General features: G+C 49.8%; 1 protein-coding gene across 2 annotated transcripts in view; it reads left to right on the top strand.

Annotated features, from left to right (window-relative positions):
- Nucleotides 1-1,450: 1,450 nt before the first annotated feature.
- KIF3C (kinesin family member 3C) overlaps nucleotides 1,451-20,819 on the top strand; it is a 53,431-nt gene continuing 34,062 nt past the window's right edge. Inside the window, 1 exon segment of one of the 2 annotated variants that reach the window (NM_001131089.1) lies at nucleotides 1,451-3,127. In NM_001131089.1, the coding sequence (NP_001124561.1) occupies nucleotides 1,583-3,127 (1,545 nt within the window). In that variant the 5' untranslated portion in view covers nucleotides 1,451-1,582. 2 annotated transcript variants of the gene reach the window in all.

Raw genomic sequence — 20,819 nt, forward strand, 5'->3', positions numbered from 1 at the left:
TGCTAAGGGAAGGCTTCGTGGAGGAGGAGGTGCTTGAACTGCCCAAGTGGCAGGGCACTAAGTGCCGAAGGGTGACAAGGCCTCTGGGCAAAAGCACAAAGATGCTGCATAGCAAAGCCAGTTAAAGAAACAAAACATGGTTCCGGGAATGTGCACTCCTTGAGGACAGGAAGGACCCAGATCCTAGAATGGGGCCTGGGGCTCAGCAGGCGCTGGATAACTGAAGAAATCCTGTCTGGAACACAGATTTTTCTATAGAGGAGTAGTGGAGGTGAGGCTGCGAAGTCGGAAGATGGAGAGGCTTTCACACAAGGAAGGCGGTGGAGGAGGAGCGAGGGGGCTCCCGGGTGCATGTGCGGACATGAGGTGCGAGAGAATCAGTTGGAAGGTGGCTCCAGCAGAGAGAAGAGGAAGGCCAGAAGTAGACCGGGACACGGGGAGGAAAGGACAGAGTCAAGGAACATTTAAGAGTTCGGTTCCCGGAGGCCTGGCGACACCCTGACGGGGAGGGGTGACGCGCACCCATTTGCAGGCAGAAAGGCAGGAGCAGGGAGGTGTCCGAGGATGGTGGCTCGGAGGGACCAGGCATGGGTGGTGCAAGCTCAGCAGTCACTCAAGGGGTGGCATGACGATGAGGGAGGCGCATCCCGGACTGGGGGACCGGGAAAGGCATTAGCAACCTGCCAGAACCCGGTTAACAAAGGCAGGACTACAATTCCCGGCATGCTCGGGCTCGGTGGGGTGACGGCGGGCGGTGGCTGCGCTGCACCCGACTGGTGGGAGCAGGACCTGGGTCGGCACCGGAGCCTGTCATCCCGGAGCGGTCCGCGGGGGTGCAGAGACGGCGATGCGCCCCTGTCCCCCGCACCCGGGCCGCTCCGGGCTCGCGCCTCCCGCCCCGCGGCCCCGCCCCCTGCCCCACCCCAGCCGGGAGGCTTAGCTGGGGCCGCAGCGCGGCGGCAACATCACTCTCGCCGCCGCTGCTCCGCCCCATCCCCTTCTGTTTTTCTCTCTCATTCTCCAGTGGCGGCGGCGGGGAAGGCGGAGGCAGAGGCAGCAGCAGCCGCGCTGGCTGCAATGAATGATCCCCCAGCTTGGGGGGAGGACTCCAGGTGAGACTCTGCCCTCGGGAGGCCGGGGACCCCCGGCCGCCCACGACCGGCAGCCCACGCTATGGATCCCTAGAGGAAGGAGGAGAAGACAGCTCGCCGCCCACCCCCATCCCATTTTCCTCTTCCTTTATCTCATTGTTGCCGAAGCTGTTTACGGCAGCGCTCCCTCTGCTCCAGCATGGGGCGGGCTCCGGGCACGGCTGCTCGGCAGGCGCTGCTCCCGCGGCGAGTGGGGGATTCTGCCTAATTCACCTCCCAGCCGGTGCAGAGAGGACCGGAGAGCGGTGGAGGCCCGGACTGCAGCAGCGTTGGGGCCACCTCCCAGCGTCCCCACCCTAGGAGGCTGCATGCGGATTGAAGAGCGGCGCCTGTGGGCTGGGCTGGCCCCGCTGATCCCGACCTAGCGAGCAGGATAGCAGGACCGCCCAGGCTGCGGAGGGGCTCGGGGGCAGGAAGGTCAGAGCAGCAAGATGGCCAGTAAGACCAAGGCCAGCGAGGCCCTCAAGGTGGTGGCCCGGTGCCGCCCCCTCAGCAGGAAGGAGGAGGCTGCTGGTCACGAGCAGATCCTGACCATGGACGTGAAACTGGGCCAGGTGACCCTGCGGAACCCCCGCGCTGCCCCGGGGGAGCTGCCCAAGACCTTCACCTTTGACGCCGTGTATGATGCCAGCTCCAAGCAGGCCGACCTGTATGACGAAACCGTGAGGCCCCTGATAGACTCCGTGCTCCAGGGTTTCAATGGCACGGTGTTTGCCTATGGCCAGACGGGCACTGGCAAGACCTATACCATGCAGGGGACCTGGGTGGAGCCCGAGCTGCGCGGGGTCATCCCGAATGCCTTTGAGCACATCTTCACCCACATCTCCCGCTCCCAGAACCAACAGTACCTGGTCCGGGCCTCCTATTTGGAGATCTACCAGGAAGAGATTCGAGACCTGCTCTCCAAGGAGCCGGGCAAGAGGCTAGAGCTGAAAGAGAACCCCGAGACTGGCGTCTACATCAAGGACCTCTCCTCCTTCGTCACCAAGAATGTCAAGGAGATTGAGCATGTGATGAACCTGGGGAACCAGACCCGGGCTGTGGGCAGCACCCACATGAACGAGGTCAGCTCCCGCTCCCACGCCATCTTCATCATCACTGTGGAGTGCAGCGAACGTGGCTCTGATGGCCAGGACCACATCCGAGTGGGCAAGCTCAACCTAGTGGACCTGGCTGGCAGTGAGAGGCAGAACAAGGCAGGCCCCAACACAGCGGGAGGGGCATCCACACCATCCTCGGGTGGCAGTGGTGGCGGTGGAGGCAGTGGTGGCGGTGCTGGTGGAGAGAGGCCTAAGGAAGCCTCCAAAATCAACCTCTCATTGTCTGCCCTGGGCAACGTGATTGCTGCCCTGGCGGGCAACAGGAGCACCCACATTCCCTACCGGGACTCCAAGCTGACCCGGCTTCTCCAGGACTCCCTGGGGGGGAATGCCAAGACCATCATGGTAGCCACACTGGGGCCAGCTTCTCACAGCTATGATGAGAGCCTCTCCACCCTGCGCTTTGCCAACCGAGCCAAGAACATCAAGAACAAGCCCCGGGTGAACGAGGACCCCAAGGACACACTGCTGCGGGAATTCCAAGAGGAGATTGCCCGCCTGAAGGCCCAGCTGGAGAAGAGAGGGATGCTGGGGAAGCGGCCCCGGAGGAAGAGCAGCCGCGGGAAGAAGGCCGTGTCCGCCCCGCCTGGGTACCCTGAGAGCCCAGTGATTGAGGCCTGGGTGGCAGAAGAGGAGGATGACAACAACAACAACCACCGCCCGCCCCAGCCCATCCTGGAGTCAGCCTTGGAGAAGAACATGGAGAATTACCTGCAGGAACAGAAGGAGCGGCTGGAGGAGGAGAAGGCAGCCATCCAGGATGACCGCAGCCTGGTGAGTGAGGAGAAGCAGAAGCTGCTGGAGGAGAAGGAGAAGATGCTGGAGGACCTGCGGCGGGAACAGCAGGCCACAGAGCTGCTTGCGGCCAAGTACAAGGTAAGGGCCCCAGAGGAGCTGGGCACTCGGGGTCCCCGCAGGGGATCCCGGCAGGGGGGCTCTCCTTTGAGAGTCTGTGACCTGGCCTGAAGTGGAGGTTCTCCCTCAGCACCGCACACTGCTCTTCTGCCAAATGTGCCCCCAGAGCAGCCAGGTAAATTGCTGTGATACCGGACTGCCAGGCACATGCACAGGCACACACATACAAAGCAAAGTGGACAGGCGGTCTCTCAAGCCAGTGAGCTTGGGGTGGTCTGACCTGCTGTGGTCATTTCCTGCCGGCGGCCTCAGGATCGGTCAGGTCTGTGGGATGGCCAGCAGCCTCTTGTGAATGTGGGTTCTTGTTCCTTCACAGCCTCCTCCCCTGAGGCTTCCTCCCTCTGCAGCATCTTCAAACCTCACGTCGTTTTAATAATATCATTTGGTTAGTGCTTCAGTTTACAAAATGCCCCACGTATATGATCCATACATGATCTCATTTGATCCTTTGGCCATCCAGGGTCACAGTTCTGAAATCCCCATTTCAGAGGTGAGGAATTAAAGCTCGGAGAAGTGACATGACCAAGGTTCCATCCTATGAAGTGGCAGAGCTGAGCTGGAACCCATGGACCTCATGCTGTTTCAGTTCTTAGCTGGGCAAAGTTGGACCATGAACAGATTCTGCTCCCTGGGAAAATGGTCCCCTGGGCCTTACAGTGCAGGAGCCATTGCTTGCTATCATTAGGAAAGAGATTTGGGGGTTATGCAGGAGGTAGGGTGGAAAAAGCACCAAACTCTATACCAGAGACCAAGAGACTGGCCTAGCTATTCTACAGCTCATTGAGTGGCCTTGTGTAAGTTGCTTCTCTCTTTTCTCAGGCCTCAGTTTACCTTTCTGTAAAATAACGGGTTGGCCTGGGTGATCTCTGAGGCTCTACCTATCTGACAATTCTCTGGCCTATATTAATTAATCTGAGCAGCAAACCAACCGACCCCCACCCCGAGGCCTCATCACAGTTAATATCCAATTCCCCATAACCCTGAGAGATGTCAGGACCTCAGCATCCTTCCTGAGCTGTTTCCTCCCCCCCAGGACCTTCCAGGCCCTAATGGGGCTAACTACAGAGGCCCCTCCCTGTTCAGTCATAGACCTATTAAATTGCATTGCTGAGGATGCCACAACTCAATGTTCCAGGCATTTCCAGGCCCCTGGAGCCTTCAACACTAGGGGTTGAAGGAAGGACACAGGAAGCCATGAGCTTGCTGGGAAGAGCAAAACATTGCCATTTCTTATTCCTTCTCAGGAATGTGGGCTGGGGAGCAGGGGGCCCAGCCTACAGCCACTGGGAGAGTGACAGATGAGCTGTATGCCATTGTCTGTTTTGGGAATGTGCTGCTGCTGCAGGGGCTCTGGCCTTACATATTTAATATTTAATTCACTTCTTTGAGCCCAGCAAGAATTATGCTGAGCTGTTTCCTCAAGGAAAGGACCAGGGGCCTGGAACGGTTAGGGACATCCTGAGAGAAGCAAGATATTAGAGGCAGGGCCGTTAGATTGAAGCCCTCCCTAGGAGGGAGGGAATCCAGTGTTTGCTTACCTGGTCAATCTGCCATTGATTTTGCTAAGAAGACCCCCCACCTCCCTGAAAGCTGGGAGGCAACAAAGCCTAAGAAGGGAGGAAAATGCAATAACACACTTTGGCTGCCTGAGGGATGGGGTGAAGGTTTCCATTGTTGGGAACTGACTGGTTTCCCTCAGTGAGATCCTTGGATCTAAGGCAGTGTGGGGCACAGATGATAGAACGGCCAAGAGATCAGGGCGGCCAACACCAGAATTCTTGCACCAGAGGCATAGCCCACAAAATATCACAGTCTTAGAGTTGGCAGGAGCTTTGGAAAACTGAGGCCTGGACTTGCCCAGGGCCACACAGGTGAATTGAGGAGAGCCTAGCCCCTTTATATATGGAAGAGCCCAGCCTCTTTCCACTGCTTGAGTCCTAATGTTACCTGTGCTACTTGATAATCAGAGTAATTCATTTTTATATAACACTTTGACATCTTAATCTCACTCGATCCTCCCAACAACCCCAAGGGGTGGGTACTATTATTTCCATTCAACAGTTATGAAAACTAAGGCTGGGGAGGTGGAGTGAGTGTCTTATCAGCTCGTGACCCTGGGTGATAGGCAGCAGAGCCAGGACTGGAACCCAGGTCTTCTGATGCCCCCAGCCCTGTGCTCTTTCCAAGGCATCTCAGATTCCTCCATGTTTGCTCACTGTGTGACTCAGGGCAACCACCTTTCCCTCTCCAGCCCTCAGGCTTCCATTCACCTAATGAGGAGGAGAAGCCTGACCTTGCTCCCTGGGGAGTGAGTGAAACAGTCACTATGTACCAGGTGTTCAGATGGAAGCAAAAGGGGAGGAGTGCTTGGGAAATTCCACAACAGGAATGATTCCATATCCTGTGACTTCTCATCACACTCAGCCTAGGACAGTCAGCAGCCAGCAACCCAGAAGGGAACCTAGACAGAGGACCCAACTTCCCCATAGCCCCAAGGCACCGCCTGGTTCAGTGTCGGATGTTTCTAGGCTGGTGGAAACAATTTGAGGGCTCTTGAGGAATCTACAGGGTGAAGAGGGGAGGAGCATGTTAGAGATACCAATCCCAGCCCTGCCTATTTCCCAGGGTTGTGCCGAGGATTAAATGAGATCATTAGCACGAGGGCATTTAAAGTAAGTTGAAAGCACCAAATACATGGAGGGCATTAGCAGCCATGGGGTGGCTTCTGTCCACCAAGCTGGGGTCCAGTGATCTCCAGGACAGACATCTTTGTTGTTAGCTTGACTTCTTCTTTACCCTGCCATCCCAGCTGCCTTGCCATAACCCTGCAGCTGCTGGGAGTAGAGCCAGGCAGGAGAGGTCTAGGAGATTTCAGAAGGCAGGCTCCCCATCTGCAACTCACTCCTGTCCCCCCTTTCTGAGTTATGGCATCAACTCCGCTTCTTCCCCGACCAGCTCCCATTCCCTTCTTCCAGTTCATGCCACCCTCTGGGGGCAGCTAAGCGATAGTTGATGCGACCCAGTGCCCTCATTCACTGTCTCTGACTCATCTCATAGTGTGTCTCGCCAGCTCTCCCTGCCTGCCACCTCCCAGGCTCCCTGTTCTCTTTGTTCTCCCCTCACTGTGCACAAACACCATGCCTGTCTCCTTGGAATCTCGTTTCATCCCTCCTTTCATGTTTACTGTGGGCCTCAGGGGATGTTCGGGTGTGCAAATGTGTGAGAGTTTGTGATTGTGATCGGTGTCCTGTTTATCAGTAATCATCAGCAATTTATACTTATGTAGTGTCTGGGGGAGGGAGGGTGTGGGCGGGGAATGCTGGTGGAGGCTTGATAACATACTAGGCCTGTGAGGTAGGAGAAATAGGTAACATCACAGACCCACAATGCACAGCGAAAACCTCAAATATTTGGTACTGCGCAGTGAAAACCCAAATGTTTGTGCGCAGTGTACATACTGCAGTGAGGACAGGTGAACACATGTAGATTGGTTGGGAGAAGGCCTACTTTATTCAAATGTAATCAAGCAAGACAATTTTTAAACGACTGCTTTAATTTTGAAATTAACTTTTTTTTTTGAGATGGAGTTTCGTTCTTGTTGCTCAGGCTGGAGTGCAATGGCCCGATCTCAGCTCATTGCAACCCTGCCTCCTGGGTTCAAGGGATTCTCCTGCCTCATCCTTCCTAGTAGCTGGGATTACAGGTGCCCGCCACTATGCCCAGCTAATTTTTTGTATTTTTAGTAGAGACGGGGTTTCATGAGGTTGGCCAGGCTGGTCTTGATCTCCTGATCTCGTGATTCGCCTGCCTCAGCCTTCCAAAGTGCTGGGATTACAGGCGTGAGCCACTGCGTCCAGCTTAAAGTTAATTTTTTCAAGGAGTTGGACTAGATGATTCCTAAAACTTTGATTTTAGCTACTTAAAGGAAAAAAAGAGTGTTTGTGTACAGATGATACAGAATGCAGGCACGAATTGAAGACAGAAACAACAGCATCGGATATGATCCCCAATAAGTAGGTCTGGAGGGAGAAGAGCTGGGGGTCTTGGCTGGAGCCCACTCTCTCTGTGGTGAATGTAGAAAAGAGAACCTGCAGAAGCAGCCCCGGAAGCCAGAGGGATGCAGTCATGAGGAGGAACGCGAACTGTGTTGAAATTGTATTGTCCCTTTTGTGGGTCCTGCTTTCTCCCACCCCTCAGCAGGGGGATTAACCATAAATGCAAGAGAGGATGTTTCAAGCCTGAGCGACAACAGTAACAGCAATAATAATGACATTTACTGAGCCCTTGCTTTGTGCCAAGTACTATACTATATACAGATTATCTCGTTTATTCCACATGATCACCCTCCAAGAAAGATGCCGTTATTGTTCTCGTTTTATAGATGAGAAAACGGAGCTCCATTGAGATGAAATAACTCGCCCAAGGCCACATGGTTGGTATAGTAAAACTATGTAAACCTAGCTGGATTTGACACAAAATCTGATGCTCTTTTAGGCTTAAAAAATTAGGAGTATCAGGTTGGGAACTGGTTCCTGAGGAGGTGCTGAAAAATTATAAGAGTAGGCTGGGCATGGTGGCTCACACCTGTAATCCTAGCAATTTGGGAAGCCAAGGTGGGTGGATTCCTTGAGCCCAGGAGTTCCAGGCCAGCCTGGGCAACATGGAGAAACCCTGTCTTGACAAAAAATAAAAAAAATTAGCCAGGCATGGTGGTGTGCACCTGTAGTCCCAGCTACTCAGGAGGCTGAGGTGGGAGGATCACTTGAGCCAAGGAGGTTGAGGCTTCAGTGAGCCTTGATTGCACCATTGCACTCCAGCCTGTGTGACAGAGAGGAACCCTGTCTCAAAAAGGAAAGAAAAGAAAACCGATAGGAGCTGTTGTAGATGTGTCACATTTGAGGTGACAGAGTCCAGTGGGCAGCTGGAGTTGGGCCAGTGGAGTTTAGAAGCAAGCCCAAGACTGGAAATGGAGATTGGGTCTCATTTTTTATTTTTGAGATGGAGTTTCACTTTTGTTGCCCAGGCTGGAGTGGAATGGTGTGATCTTGGCTCACCGCAACCTCTGCCTCCCAGGTTCAAGCGATTCTCCTTCCTCAGCCTCCCGAGTAGCTGGGATTACAGGCATGCACCACCATGCCCAGCTAATTTTATATTTTTAGTACAGATGGGGTTTCTCCATGTTGGTCAGGCTGGTCTCGAACTCCCGACCTCAGGTGATCCACCTGCCTCAGCCTCCCAAAGTGCTGGGATTATAGGCGTGAGCCACCGTGCCCAGCCCCACCCCTCTATTTTTGACACTCTCTCCCTCTGTGTAAATGACTCCCAGGTCAAGGTCTCCTCTCTGGTCCCTCTGCTGGCCTTATTATATGAAGTGCTATGTTTAGGGCATGGGCATCAGAGTCAGCCGGGTCTGGATTTAGTGACTTACCAGTTCTGAGACCTCTGAGTACCAGTTTCCTTAGCTATAAAATGGGATAGTAATAGTATCTTTGTTACAGTGCTATTGAAAAAATTAAACAAGGGCCGGGCGCAGTGGCTCATGCCTGTAATCCCAGCACTTTGGGAGACTGAGGCAGGAGGATCACTTGAGCCCAGGAATTCAAGACCAGTCTGGGCAACATAGCAAGACCTTGTCTCTAGGCAAAAAAGAAAAAGGCCAGGCGCAGTGGCTCATGCCTGTAATCCCAGCACTTTGGGAGGCCGAGGTGGGTGGATCACAAGGTCAGGAGATTGAGACCAGCCTGGACAACATGGTGAAATCCCGTCTCTACTAAAAATACAAAAATTAGGTGGGCTTGGTGGTGCGCGCCTCTAGTCCCAGCTGCTCAGGAGGCTGACGCAGGAGAATCGCTTGAACCCAGGAGGCAGAGGTTGCAGTGAGCCGAGATCACACCACTGCATTCCAGCCTGGCGACAGAGTGAGACTCCATCTCAAAAAAGAAAAAAAAAAAAAGAGAATTAAACAAGAGAATGAACATAAAGCACTTTGCACAGTTTCTGGCACACAAGTATTAAGTAAATAATTATTATTGCTGTGTCAAACCACCTAATAGATGTGTTCACTTGGCCGCCTTCCTGATGTATTAAACACATCACATTTTAGCTTGGCATTCAAGGCCCTTCAGAGTCTGACTGCAATGCATCTCTTCTATCTTGCCTGCCCAAGCCAGTTACTCCAATAGGAAAACCCTGCACCAGCTGTTCTGCCCCTTCTTTTGAAACCAACATGGGCCTCCCTATCCTTCTGCTGATTGCACTGTTTTTGTGTCCTGGATTGTTCCTGGTAACCAGGGAGTAGGAATTACGGAAGCAGGTTAAGCTTAATTTAAAGATCTCTTTAACAGTTAAAACTGGGCTGTTTCAAGAAGAAATAGGTGGCCTTGACGGTGTTGATGATTTCACGGTTGTATACTTGTCCCCAAATTCATTGAGTTGTATACATTAAATACGTACAGCTTTTTTTTTTTTTCTTTTTTTTTTTGAGACGGAGTCTCTCTGTCACCCAGGCTGGAGTACAGTGGGACGATCTTAGCTCACTGCAACCTCCGCTTCGCGGGTTCAAGCAATTCTTCTTCTTCAGCCTCTCGAGTAGCTGGGATTACAGGTGCGTGCCACCACACCTGGCTAAGTTTTGTATTTTTAGTAGAGATGGGGTTTCACCATGTTGTCCGGGCTGGTCTTGAGCTCCTGACCTCAGGTGATGCACCTGCCTCGGCCTCCCAAAGTGCTGGGATTACAGGCGTGAGCCACCGTGCCTGACCTAAATATGTACAGCTTTTTACACATCAATCATGCCCCAATAAAGTCATGGGCTCCTATCCCTGGAAGTGTTCAAGGACAGACAGAATGTCAGTGGTGCACTAAAGGCTTGATGTATCAGAAAAGCCATTGAACCAGATGATCTTCAGAATCCCTTTCTCTTAAAGGCCCTTAATTGTTTAAAATGGTATTTTTTAAACAGCAAAATAGAAACTATTTAGCTTTCTGAAAATTAAGACCAGAAGATTTAAATTTTAATGTAGTATGAATTCAAACAGTAATATAATAGAGGATGTTTTTCAGCTCTCTGTCATAACCAGTTAGAGAAGAGTCAAAGATAATGAGAAGAAGAGAAGAGAGAAAGAGAGAGAAAATAGGAGAAAAGCAAGAGAGAAATAGAGGGGGACAATAAAGAGGGGAAAGAGAAACAGGCAGGGAGGTAGAGCGGGTAAAGCTGTGGACGACAGGGTTTTTGGGGAGAAGAAACCTCGATTGGGAGAGGAAGTGCTGTAGTGGAGAGAGTTAAATACTGTGTATCATTCCACTGTCCTGATCTTAATGTTAGGCTTCAAATAGGGCTATCTCCAGTCTCCAGAGACTTCCACAAAGCTGATCTGGTTCCATCCGCATGTCCCCAAGGACACCAACCCCATGCCAGACACTCTGAGATTTGTGGGGCTGCGTGATCAGCTGAGCCCTGTATGATCAGACCCTTGAAAGAAGCCTTGAGATAACAAGTGACCCATACTCCAGGCTGGGTTTGGATCCAGGTCACAGTCCGTGACCTCTTGGTGTTGGTGAGAGCAGTGTCTTGTGTTCCTTCTCATCCCTGGTGGGTGTGGTCAGTTAACAGAATCGTTGCGTCCTGGGGGCATTTTGTAACATAAAGATTTGACTAGTGGGAAGTATATGACACTGATGGATTTCCATATGAGATTCTGGGCTTCAAGTGACATTGAGGCTCAGCAGGCCTTTTGGTCCAGTGTTAGGTTTCTCGTGCTGTGTGTGGGCTGAAGGAGGGTATTATCATACTGCCCTGAGTCATTTCCAGCCTCCGCAGAGCACAAGATTGGATGAAGTGGCTTTGATAATATTCTCACTGTGCTCTGACGACTAGGAAGAAAGGCCTGGAATTCAGATAGAGAGGGGCACTTTCCTCTGCCAGACCACTGTGCCTGGCCAGTCTGGGGCACCTCTTCTGGAGCTGCTGAACCAGGCGGTATGTTTGAATGAATAAGGAAGTGCTTCCCCAGGTGCAGTGGCTCATGCCTGAAATCCCAGTATGTTGGGAGGGTGAGGTAGGAGGATCACTTGAGGCCAGGAGTTTGAGACCAGACTGGACAACAAAGCCACACCCCATCTCTACAAAAAAGTAAAAAAAAAGCTAGGCATGGTAGTGCACGCCTCTAGTCCTAGCTACTCAGGAGGCTGACATGGAAGGATGGCTTGAGCCTAGGAGTTCGAGGTTTCAGTGAGCCTTGATCTTGCCACTGCACTCCAGCCTGGACAACAGAGCGAGACCCCAACTCACAAAAAAAGAAAATGAAACAAAGTGGTCTCTTTCCACAGATCCAGCTCTGCAGCTGTAGAGGCTGTACAAGGCACACCCTCATGCTCAGACCTTATAGGACACCCACACTTGCGGTTTGGTATATCTAGAATTTTTAATATCCTGAGAAGTTCCTGGGCATTAACTCCACCTCATACTAAAAAATTACTTTCTAGTTGTCTCACTTTCCTCCTAGATATCCTCAACAGAAGAGTCCCAGGCCCTGAGCTGAGCTATTTCTTTTTTTTTTTTGAGATGTAGTCTCTGTCACCAGGCTGGAGTACAGTGGCGTGATCTCAGCTAACTGTAAGCTCTGCCTCCCGGGTTCAAGCGATTCCCCTGCCTCAGCCTCCTGAGTAGCTGGGACTACAGGTGCGTGCCACCACGTCCTGCTAATTTTTTTTTTTTTGAGACACAGTCTTGCCCAAGCTGGAGTGCAGTGGCACGATCTCAGCTCACTGCAAGCTCCGCTTCCCAGGTTCACGCCATTCTCCTGCCTCAGACTCCCGAGTAGCTGGGACTACAGGCACCCGCCACCATGCCAGGCCAATTTTTTGTATTTTTAGTAAAGACGGGGTTTCACCGTGTTAGCCAGGATGGTCTCCATCTCCTGACCTTGTGATCCGCCCGCCTCAGCCTCCCAAAGTGCTGGGATTACAGGCATGAGCCACTGTGCCTGGCCCTTTTTTTTTTTCATTTTAGTAGAGACGGGGTTTCACCATGTTGGCCAGGATGGTCTCAATCTCATGACCTCGTGATCCACCCGCCTCGGCCTCCCAAAGAGCTGGGATTACAGGCATGAGCCACCATGCCCTGCCGGGCTGAGCTATTTCTATATCACTAGCTAATGTACATGCAGGCTTTCTCCTTTCTTCAGGTGGGCCAGCAGAAAAATAACAACAGTGATGGTAATAATGATAGCTACCATTTCTTCCATGCATGCTTAATGCCAACTGCTCTGATGTGTTCTTTTTTTTTTTTTTTTTTTTTTTTTTGAGACAGAGTTTCACTCTTGTTTCCCAGGCTGGAGTGTGATGGCATGATCTCGGCTCACTGCAACCTTCACCTCCCGGGTTCAACCAATTCTTCTGTCTCAGCCTCCAGAGTAGCTGGGATTACAGTGGCCACCACCACACCTGGCTAATTTTTGTATTTTTAGTAGAGACAGGGTTTTGCCATGTTGACCAGACTGATGCCGAACTCCTATCTCAGGTGATCCGCCTGCCTTGGCCTCCCAAAGTGCTGGGATTATAGGCGTGAGCCACCGCGCCCGGCCTGATGTGTTCTGATGTGTTCTTTATGTGTATCATTTTGCTTCATCCTCACGGTAGCATGAATCTTCATCTGACTAGTGAGGATACTGAGGCACATTAAGGAATGAACATTCCAACTTCGCACACCTGGAAAGTGGTAGGGCCAGAGTTACGAGCCCATGTCTGCCTGACTCCATAAGCCATGATCTTCACCTCCACACTGTAATGCCAGCTCAGACAGGAAGGATTTATGCCAGATCCCTGACTCATAAGCCCCAGTGGGAACTCTTGTCTCCTGAGATATTTAACTCATCTTTGTCCTTCTGTATGATGCAAACCCCAGCTTCTAACCTCAGCCCAGCACCATTCGTTCGTATAATCAACAAATCTTTGGCCGGGTGCAGTGGCTCACGCCTGTAATCCCAGCACTTCGGGAGGCTGAGGTGGGCAGATCACTTGAGGCCAGGCATTCAAGACTATCTTGGCCAACATAGCGAAACCCCGTCTCTACCAAAAATACAAAAATTAGCTGGGCATGGTGGCGTGTGCCTGTAGTCCCAGCTACTCCAGAGGCTGAGGCAGGAGGATCACTTGAATCCAGGAGGCAGAGGTTGCAGTGAGCCAAGATCACGCCACTGCACTTGCCTGGGCGATAGAGTGAAACTCTGTCTCAAAAAAAAAAAAAACCCCAACAAATCTTTTTAAGTCACCATGGCCAAGGACATAAATCAGTAGGTATAGTTAACTTCATCTTTAAATTCTTTAAATTTCTAGAAGGAATCATAAGAACTCGCAATAATGGTTATTGCTAGGGATTTTAATATGGAAGGGAATTTTTATTTTTCACTTTATACCTTTTTATTTTATTTTTCACAATAAGCATATAATATTTTAAAAAATCATCTGGGACTTTATTTTTTTATTTTTTCAATAGTTTTGGGGGAACAGGTGGTGTTTGGTTACATGGATAAGTTCTTTAGTGGTGATTTCTGAGATTTTGGTGCACCCATCACCCACTTTAAAAAAATTAAACAAAAACTAATCTGAATTTTTTAAAGGAAAAAGCCGTTTGTCAGGGTTCTATGGTTTAAAAAAGACGGGGGGGATATATAAAAGATATATGTTAACGCCTAGTTGGAAGATTTGCTTAAAGGTAATGAATAATTGAGGAAAATCCAGGGTTGATAATAATGCTCAATTATACTCAATTATTGGTAATCCTGTGACCTTGGACAAGTCACTTTCCCTCCCAGGAGCCATAAGGAATGACCAATAGATGATTCCTGGCCGGATGCGGTGGCTCACGCCTGTAATCCCAGCACTTTGGGAGGCCGAGGCAGGCAGATCACCTGAGGTCAGGAGTTCAAGACCAGCCTGACCAACATGGTGAAACCCTGTCTCTACTAAAAATGCAAAAATTAGCTGGGTGTGGTGGCGCACGCCTGTAATTCTAGCTACTCAGGAGGCTGAGGCAGGAGAATCACTTGAACCCGGAAGGCGGATGTTGCGGTGAGCCGAGATCACGCCACTGCACTCCAGCCTGGGTGACAGAGCAAGACTCCGTCTCAAAAAGGAAAAAAAAAAAGATGATTCCTTGCTTTCTGTACCATTTGCTGATTCACCTTGGAAGCAGGCCAGGGTTAGAAACCAGCCTGAATGAAGTACAGTGAAGGACAGAGAGGAATGACCCAGCCTTGACTGGGAACCTAGAGGCTGTGTGACCCAGGACCACGAACCTAACCCCTCTGGGCCCTGCACCTCATCTGTAAACTGCTCAGACTACACTATATACATCCTTAGGTTCATCCAGTTCTGACACTGGAACATTCTGTTGTCTGGATTTGCTGAAGAGAAACCCTCTAGAAAGCCACAAATAAGCGAGGGAAATAGGGCGGAAAGGTGAAGATAAGCATTGATCTGAGGGGCTTGTGGTTTTCTCACTAAAGTAGAAGGCTGATTAGTTTCCTTCCTGCTTTTCTTCAAGGTGAGCTGAGGCACTTCTGGGCATCCTTGCCTTGTCCAGTACAAGGCTGGGACTGGAGTCCAGCCCACCTCATCCCTTGGCCAATATTTTCCTGATCTCAAATCGTTCTTTCTTCTTGATAAGGAAGTTCCTAGCACTTGAACCATTCATCATTTTTGTTGTGTTTTGAGCCATCCAAGGTGGAGACTCAGACTCAGTCTCCTGATTTTTGTCTCCCAGGGAAGGAAATCATTGAAAATAGCATTATTCATCTGAAAATGGTACTCTTCATCCCCTCCCCATTGTCTCTTTCATTTCTTCCTCCCTTACTGCTGACTCCTCAAGATGTACAATGAGGAAGCTGGAAAAGGAGAAATAGGTGTGTGAAGGAAGGGGTGGCTATATTTTCTAAGAGATGTAAGCGGGGTCTGTTGAGATTGTTGTTTTGTTTTTTGCTCTTTGTGGCAAGTGGTGGGTAAAATACCAATGAGATACCGAAACAGCGAGTAACGACTAACATTTGGGTGTACTTTATCACTTACCAACACTTTCACATCTATTCTCAAACTCGCTGGTTGTTTTGTTTTGTTTCTGTTTTTTGTTTTGTTTTGTTTTTGAGACAGGTTCTCACTCTGTCACCCAGGCAGGAATGCAGTAGTGCAATCTCAGCTCACTACAGTCTCAACCTCCTGGGCTCAAGGAATCCTTTCACCTCAGCTTCCCAAGTAGATGGGATTACAGAGATGGGACTACAGGCACACGATACCACGCCTGGCTAATTTTTAAAATAAATGTTTTGTAGAGATGGGGTCTCACTATGTTGCCCAGGCTGGTCTTGAACTCCTGGGCTCAAGTGATCTGCCTGCTTCAGCCTCCCAAAGTGCTGGGATTACAGGCGTGAGCCACTGTACCCAGCCCAACTTGCTGTTCTTACCCAAGGCCTGAAAGGTAGCAGGTATTCTCCCCATTTTACAGATGAGAAAGTGGAAGTCCAGAGGGCTAAAGAGCTAGGTTTTGTAGCAAAGAGAGTGGCAGAGTGTGTAGCAGGACTGGAGCACCCTGACTCCCACACCCAGCCACCTTTATATCATTCCACCACAGAACTTAGGCAGGGGCCCTTCCCACAAATATTTTTCCAGAGTTTTTAGCCTCTCTCTGGGACTCTAGGGATCCTGACAACCTCCCTGCCAGCACACAGTTAAGAGCTCTAACCCACTTATCTCAGAGACCCCCATAAGACTCTCACACAGGCAGAAGCAGCAGCAGCAGCAGAGCCCTGCCTATTTCAGCCAAAAGAGAAAGCAAGGAGGCTCTGAGCTTTCCTGATGGTTCCTGAGTTGGCAAAGGTACAAATACCAAATGCTGCTTCTCTCCAAAGTGCTTTCCTGTCTGAACCTGGAAGAAAGCCACGGAACAGAGAAAAGGACATTGGACTTGGAGTTAGGGTGGTGGTGGTCAAATATCACTCTGCCATTTACTGGCTCCAAACCTTGAGCAAATCACTTCGTCTGTCTGGGCCTTAGTTTTCTTTTATGTCAAATGGGGATCATAACCGTTATCTCATAAGGTTCTTGTGAGCATCAGATAGGACGATTAAGGTAAAAAGGAGTCAACCCAGTCGAGGCACATGGCCAGTTGCATCTGAGACTCCTGTCTCCTGCGGAATGTCACAGATAGGTGGCAGTGGCAGGGCAGAGCCTATTTGGCTTCTCTGTCCTTGTAAAATCATACTTGATGCTATCTTCCCAGAAGAGTGGCTGGCTGGGCCTGGCTGTCTCCATTCTAGCTTTCCACGTCAGTGCTTTATGAGTACTGAGGCCTCCTTTCTCCCTGCTCTGGTTTTGCACTCCATTTGCTCTTGGAATAGTTAAAGGTGAGCCTCTGAGTATCCCCAGCTGTGTCTACAAGCTGGCATTGACCCTGTAGTGACCTGGCTGTTGTCACAGCTGCTGACCTGCCTCTGATACCAGGAATCAGGGCCTTAATCAAATTGGGAAGTTATTTGGAAAGCACATAGTCCATATAAGAGCAGCTAGACAGGTGGGGCGTGGTGGCTCACGCCTGTAATCCCAGCACTTTGGAAGGCCGAGGTGGGCAGATCACTTAAGGCCAGGAGTTCGAGACCAGCCTGGCCAACATGGTGAAACCCCATCTCTACTAAAAATGCAAAAACTAGCTGGGCACGGTGGCAGGCACCTGTAGTTCCAGTTACTTAGGAGGCTGAGGCAGGAGAATTGCTTGAATCCAGGAGGCAGAGGTTGCAGTGAGCCAAGATTGTGCCACTGCACTCCAGCCTGGGTGACAAAATGAGACTCTGTCTTAAAAAAAAAAAAAAAAAAAAAGAGCATCTAGACAAAGATTCCTTAATTAGGAGACTCAGGCTTCAAGGACTCCACCTCTAGGCCTTAGTTTCCCATCTATAAAGCATGGGGGTTGGGGTTGATGATTCCCAAAGCCCCCTTGGTTACCCTGCCCTTCATATCCATCTCTCAAGCGAGAGACTATGGTGCCCTGGAGCTCTCAGCCCTGTCTTTTCCACCCCCACAGCCTGTGCTGGCCTTTTAGTTACACTGGACTTGTTTAGAATCAGCAGAACCAAACCCAGTCTTGTCCCCAGGCCCACCCACCTATAGTCTTTTGCTCTGAAATATTATAAAAGAAGCATTGACTGGAATGGCTGAGAGCTTCAGGGAACTTCTCTTGAAGACTAGGAACTCCACATTCTCATGTCCTCTGCTTGGTATATTCTAGACTGAATTAGGCTCAGGGATTTCAGGCATCCCTGTCCCTCCCTGCCCTGACAGGTGATGGTTAAGGATAGAGATCTCTAAAAAAATTAGTCAGGTGTGGTGGCTCATGCGCTGTAGTCCCAGCTATTTGGGAGGCTTAGGTGGGAGGATCTCTTGAGTCCGGAACATCCAGGCTGCAGTGAACCACTGCACTCCAGCCTGGACAACAGAGCGAGATCCAGTGTCTCAAAAGAAAAGAAAAGGCTCGAGATCTCTGAGAGAAAGGAGGAGATGGCCACTGGTATCCTCAGACAAATGTGGAAATAAAAAAGTAAAGGAAAAAAAATCTATTTCTAAGCCAAGAAAGGAATCTCATGCGTGACATATTTCCGAGCATGAGAGTGAAGCAGACAGCATTGGGTGAGACTGGGGAGAAGGAGGGAGCAGAGACCCTGCACCTGGACTGAGGCCCACCCACAGATTTCATGCCAGAGCCAGCCCCCTCTTCCCAGCACAAGACTGGTCTGTCAGCCAGGCTTGGCTGAGAGTGTGGGTTTGAGCAAGTGGGCAAGACTTGGCCAGTGACTGATAAGGCAAATTCAGTTGTCATTCAGACCATGTCTGTGTTGGGTCCCGGCAGGGCGGGCAGAGAAACACAGGGGCATTGGACAGATGGGTGGAGTGATAGTGGCCAGTTAGTCATTGTCCAGGATTCTCTTTATGGAGCCCAGGGCCCAGCCTGCAGGAGAGATTGTGAAGCAGAGTTCTAGGTCCACAGAGGAGATCCAACACAGAAACAGATGAGCAGAAACCAGCCCAGGAGCTGGTCTTGAGACTCCTGTAATGGGGAAGAGGGAGGAAGGAGGGCTGGGACTTGGGGACTCAGCAGTCATGCTTGGCTAATACATCAGACCCCAGGCCTGACTGGCAGCTCAAATTATGCCTGATAGTGTCCAGGTGGCTTCAAGAACTGGGTGAGTTGGTAGCCTTTGAGTGAGAAGGACTTGGGCCTAGATGTGGATAGCTGGGGAAGGTGGGGGCTGAATAAACAAAAAATTTCATTTTGAATCTGAGGTCCATCTCTTCACTTGAAAATCACCAAAAAAATTAACCGGGCACGCTGGCACATGCCTGTAGTTCCAGCTACTCAGAAGGCTGAGGTGGGAAGATCTTTTGAGCCCAGGAGCTGGAGGCTGCAGTGAGCTCTGATCATGCCACTACATTCCAGCCTGGGCAACAGAGCAAGACCCCATCTCTAATGGAAAAAGAAAAATCACCAAAAAGGTTTTAAAAACGTAATATAGACTATGTTGGGAAAGGAAAGCTCAGGCCTCCACAAGACCACCTTAAAGGTATGGAGAATATAAAATGAATGCAGAGGCTCGATTTTATATCTATTATTATAACAAATGTTTATTTTTATTTTATTTTATTTATTTTATTTTTGAGATAGAGTCTTGCTCTGTCGCCCAGGCTAGAGTACAGTAGTGCGATCTCGGCTCACTGCAACCTCTGGCGATTCTTGTGCCTCAGCCTCCTGAGTAGCTGGGCTTCCAGGTGCACGCCACCATGCCCAGCTAATTTCTGTCTTTTTAGTAGAGACGAGATTTTGCCATGTTGGCCAGGCTAGTCTCGAACTCCTGGCCTCAAACGATGCACCTGCCTAGGTCTCCGAAAATGTTGGGATTACAGGTATGAGCCACTGTGCCTAGCCATAACAAATTTTTAAAATAATAATACTTCATGCGGAGCCAGGGATAGTGGCTCACACCTGTAATCCCAGCACTTTGGGACGCTGAGGTGGGCGGATCACAAGGTCAGCAGTTCGAGACCAGCCTGGCCAACATGGTGAAACTCTATCTCTACTAAAAATACAAAAATTAGCCAGGTGTGGGGGTACACATCTGTAATCCCAGCTACTCAGGAGGCTGAGGCAGGAGAATCGCTTGAACCCGGGAGGCAGAGGTTGCAGTGAGCCGAGATCGCGCCACTGCACTCCAGCCTGGGCAACAAAGTGAGACTGTGTCTCAAAATAATAATAATAATAATAATAATAATAATAATACTTCATGCCTATGATGCTATAATAAAAATGGTTCCATTATTTACTGCTGGCAGTAGTTTAAGTCATTAGAATGATAATTGACAATATGTCACAAAATGTTTATAACCCTTTGTTATAACCCTTTGTCCTCTCCTGAAATTCCTTTCTAAGAAAGTCACCTAAAAAAGCAAAAAATTAGGCTGGGAGTCGTGGCTCACACCTGTAATCACAGCATTTTGAGAGGCTGAGGCAGGTGGATCCCTTGAGTCCAGCCTCGGCAACATGGCAAAACCCTGTCTCTACAATAAAATACAAAAATTAGCCAGGCATGGTGGTGGGTGCTTGTGGTCCCAGCTACTCAGGAGGCCAAGGCAGAAGAATCATTTGAACCTGGGAGGCGGGAGGTTTCAGTGAGCTGAGACTGCACCACTGCACTCCAGCCTGGGTGACAGAGTGAGACTCTGTCTCAAAAAAAAAAAAAAAAAAAAAAATACACACACACACACACACACACACATATACGTATATATATGTGTGGGTATATGTGTGTGTGTGTGTGTGTATATATATATATTAGGTAAAGTAGAAATAGCAAGACATCAGCTTATATTTATACTATGTCCATAGAGGTGAAAAAAGGGCCAGGCACGGTGGCTCATGCCTGTAATTCCAGCACTTTGGGAGGCTGAGGTGGGCAGATCACCATAGGTCGGGAGTTCGAGACCAGCCTGACCAACATGGAGAAACCCCGACTCTGCAAAAATACAAAATTAACCGGGTGTGGTCGTGCGCGTCTGTAATCCCAGCTACTTGGGAGGCTGAGACAGGAGAATCACTTGAACCCGGGGGGTGGAGGCTGCGGTGAGCCGAGATTGCGCCATTGCACTCCAGCCTGGGCAACAAGAGCAAAACTCCGTCTCAAAAAAACAAAAACAAACAAACAAACAAAAAACAGGGAAAATGCAAGAAACCAAGTAGCCATGGTAGGGAATATGTGGCATTTGTCATTTTATTTCTTTGGTGATTTTGATGTTTGTGCAATTCTTTTTTTCTGAAAGGAGAGAAAGACAATAAAGGGTTAAAAACGTGTCTCCAGAATTCTTTAATAGACTGGTAAGTATTTCCTCCAGGGTTAACTCTTGAAGTAACAAATTTTGTAAATGTATTACCTTCTATAAACAGTAAAACTCCTTTTCATTTGTCCTAAAAACTGCTGCTGTCAAACCTCAAGGCGTGAGCTCTTACTCTACGTGCCAGGATGGATTGGAAAAGCCTGGATCTTTCCTTTTCATCCCCAGTTTTGATTGTTTCATTTCCAGACTTATTCTCTTAACTTTTCTTTGTCTTTTCAGAACA

This window comes from Pongo abelii, chromosome 12, assembly GCF_028885655.2.
Source record: "Pongo abelii isolate AG06213 chromosome 12, NHGRI_mPonAbe1-v2.0_pri, whole genome shotgun sequence".
In the NCBI taxonomy this organism is placed as follows: domain Eukaryota; kingdom Metazoa; phylum Chordata; class Mammalia; order Primates; family Hominidae; genus Pongo; species Pongo abelii.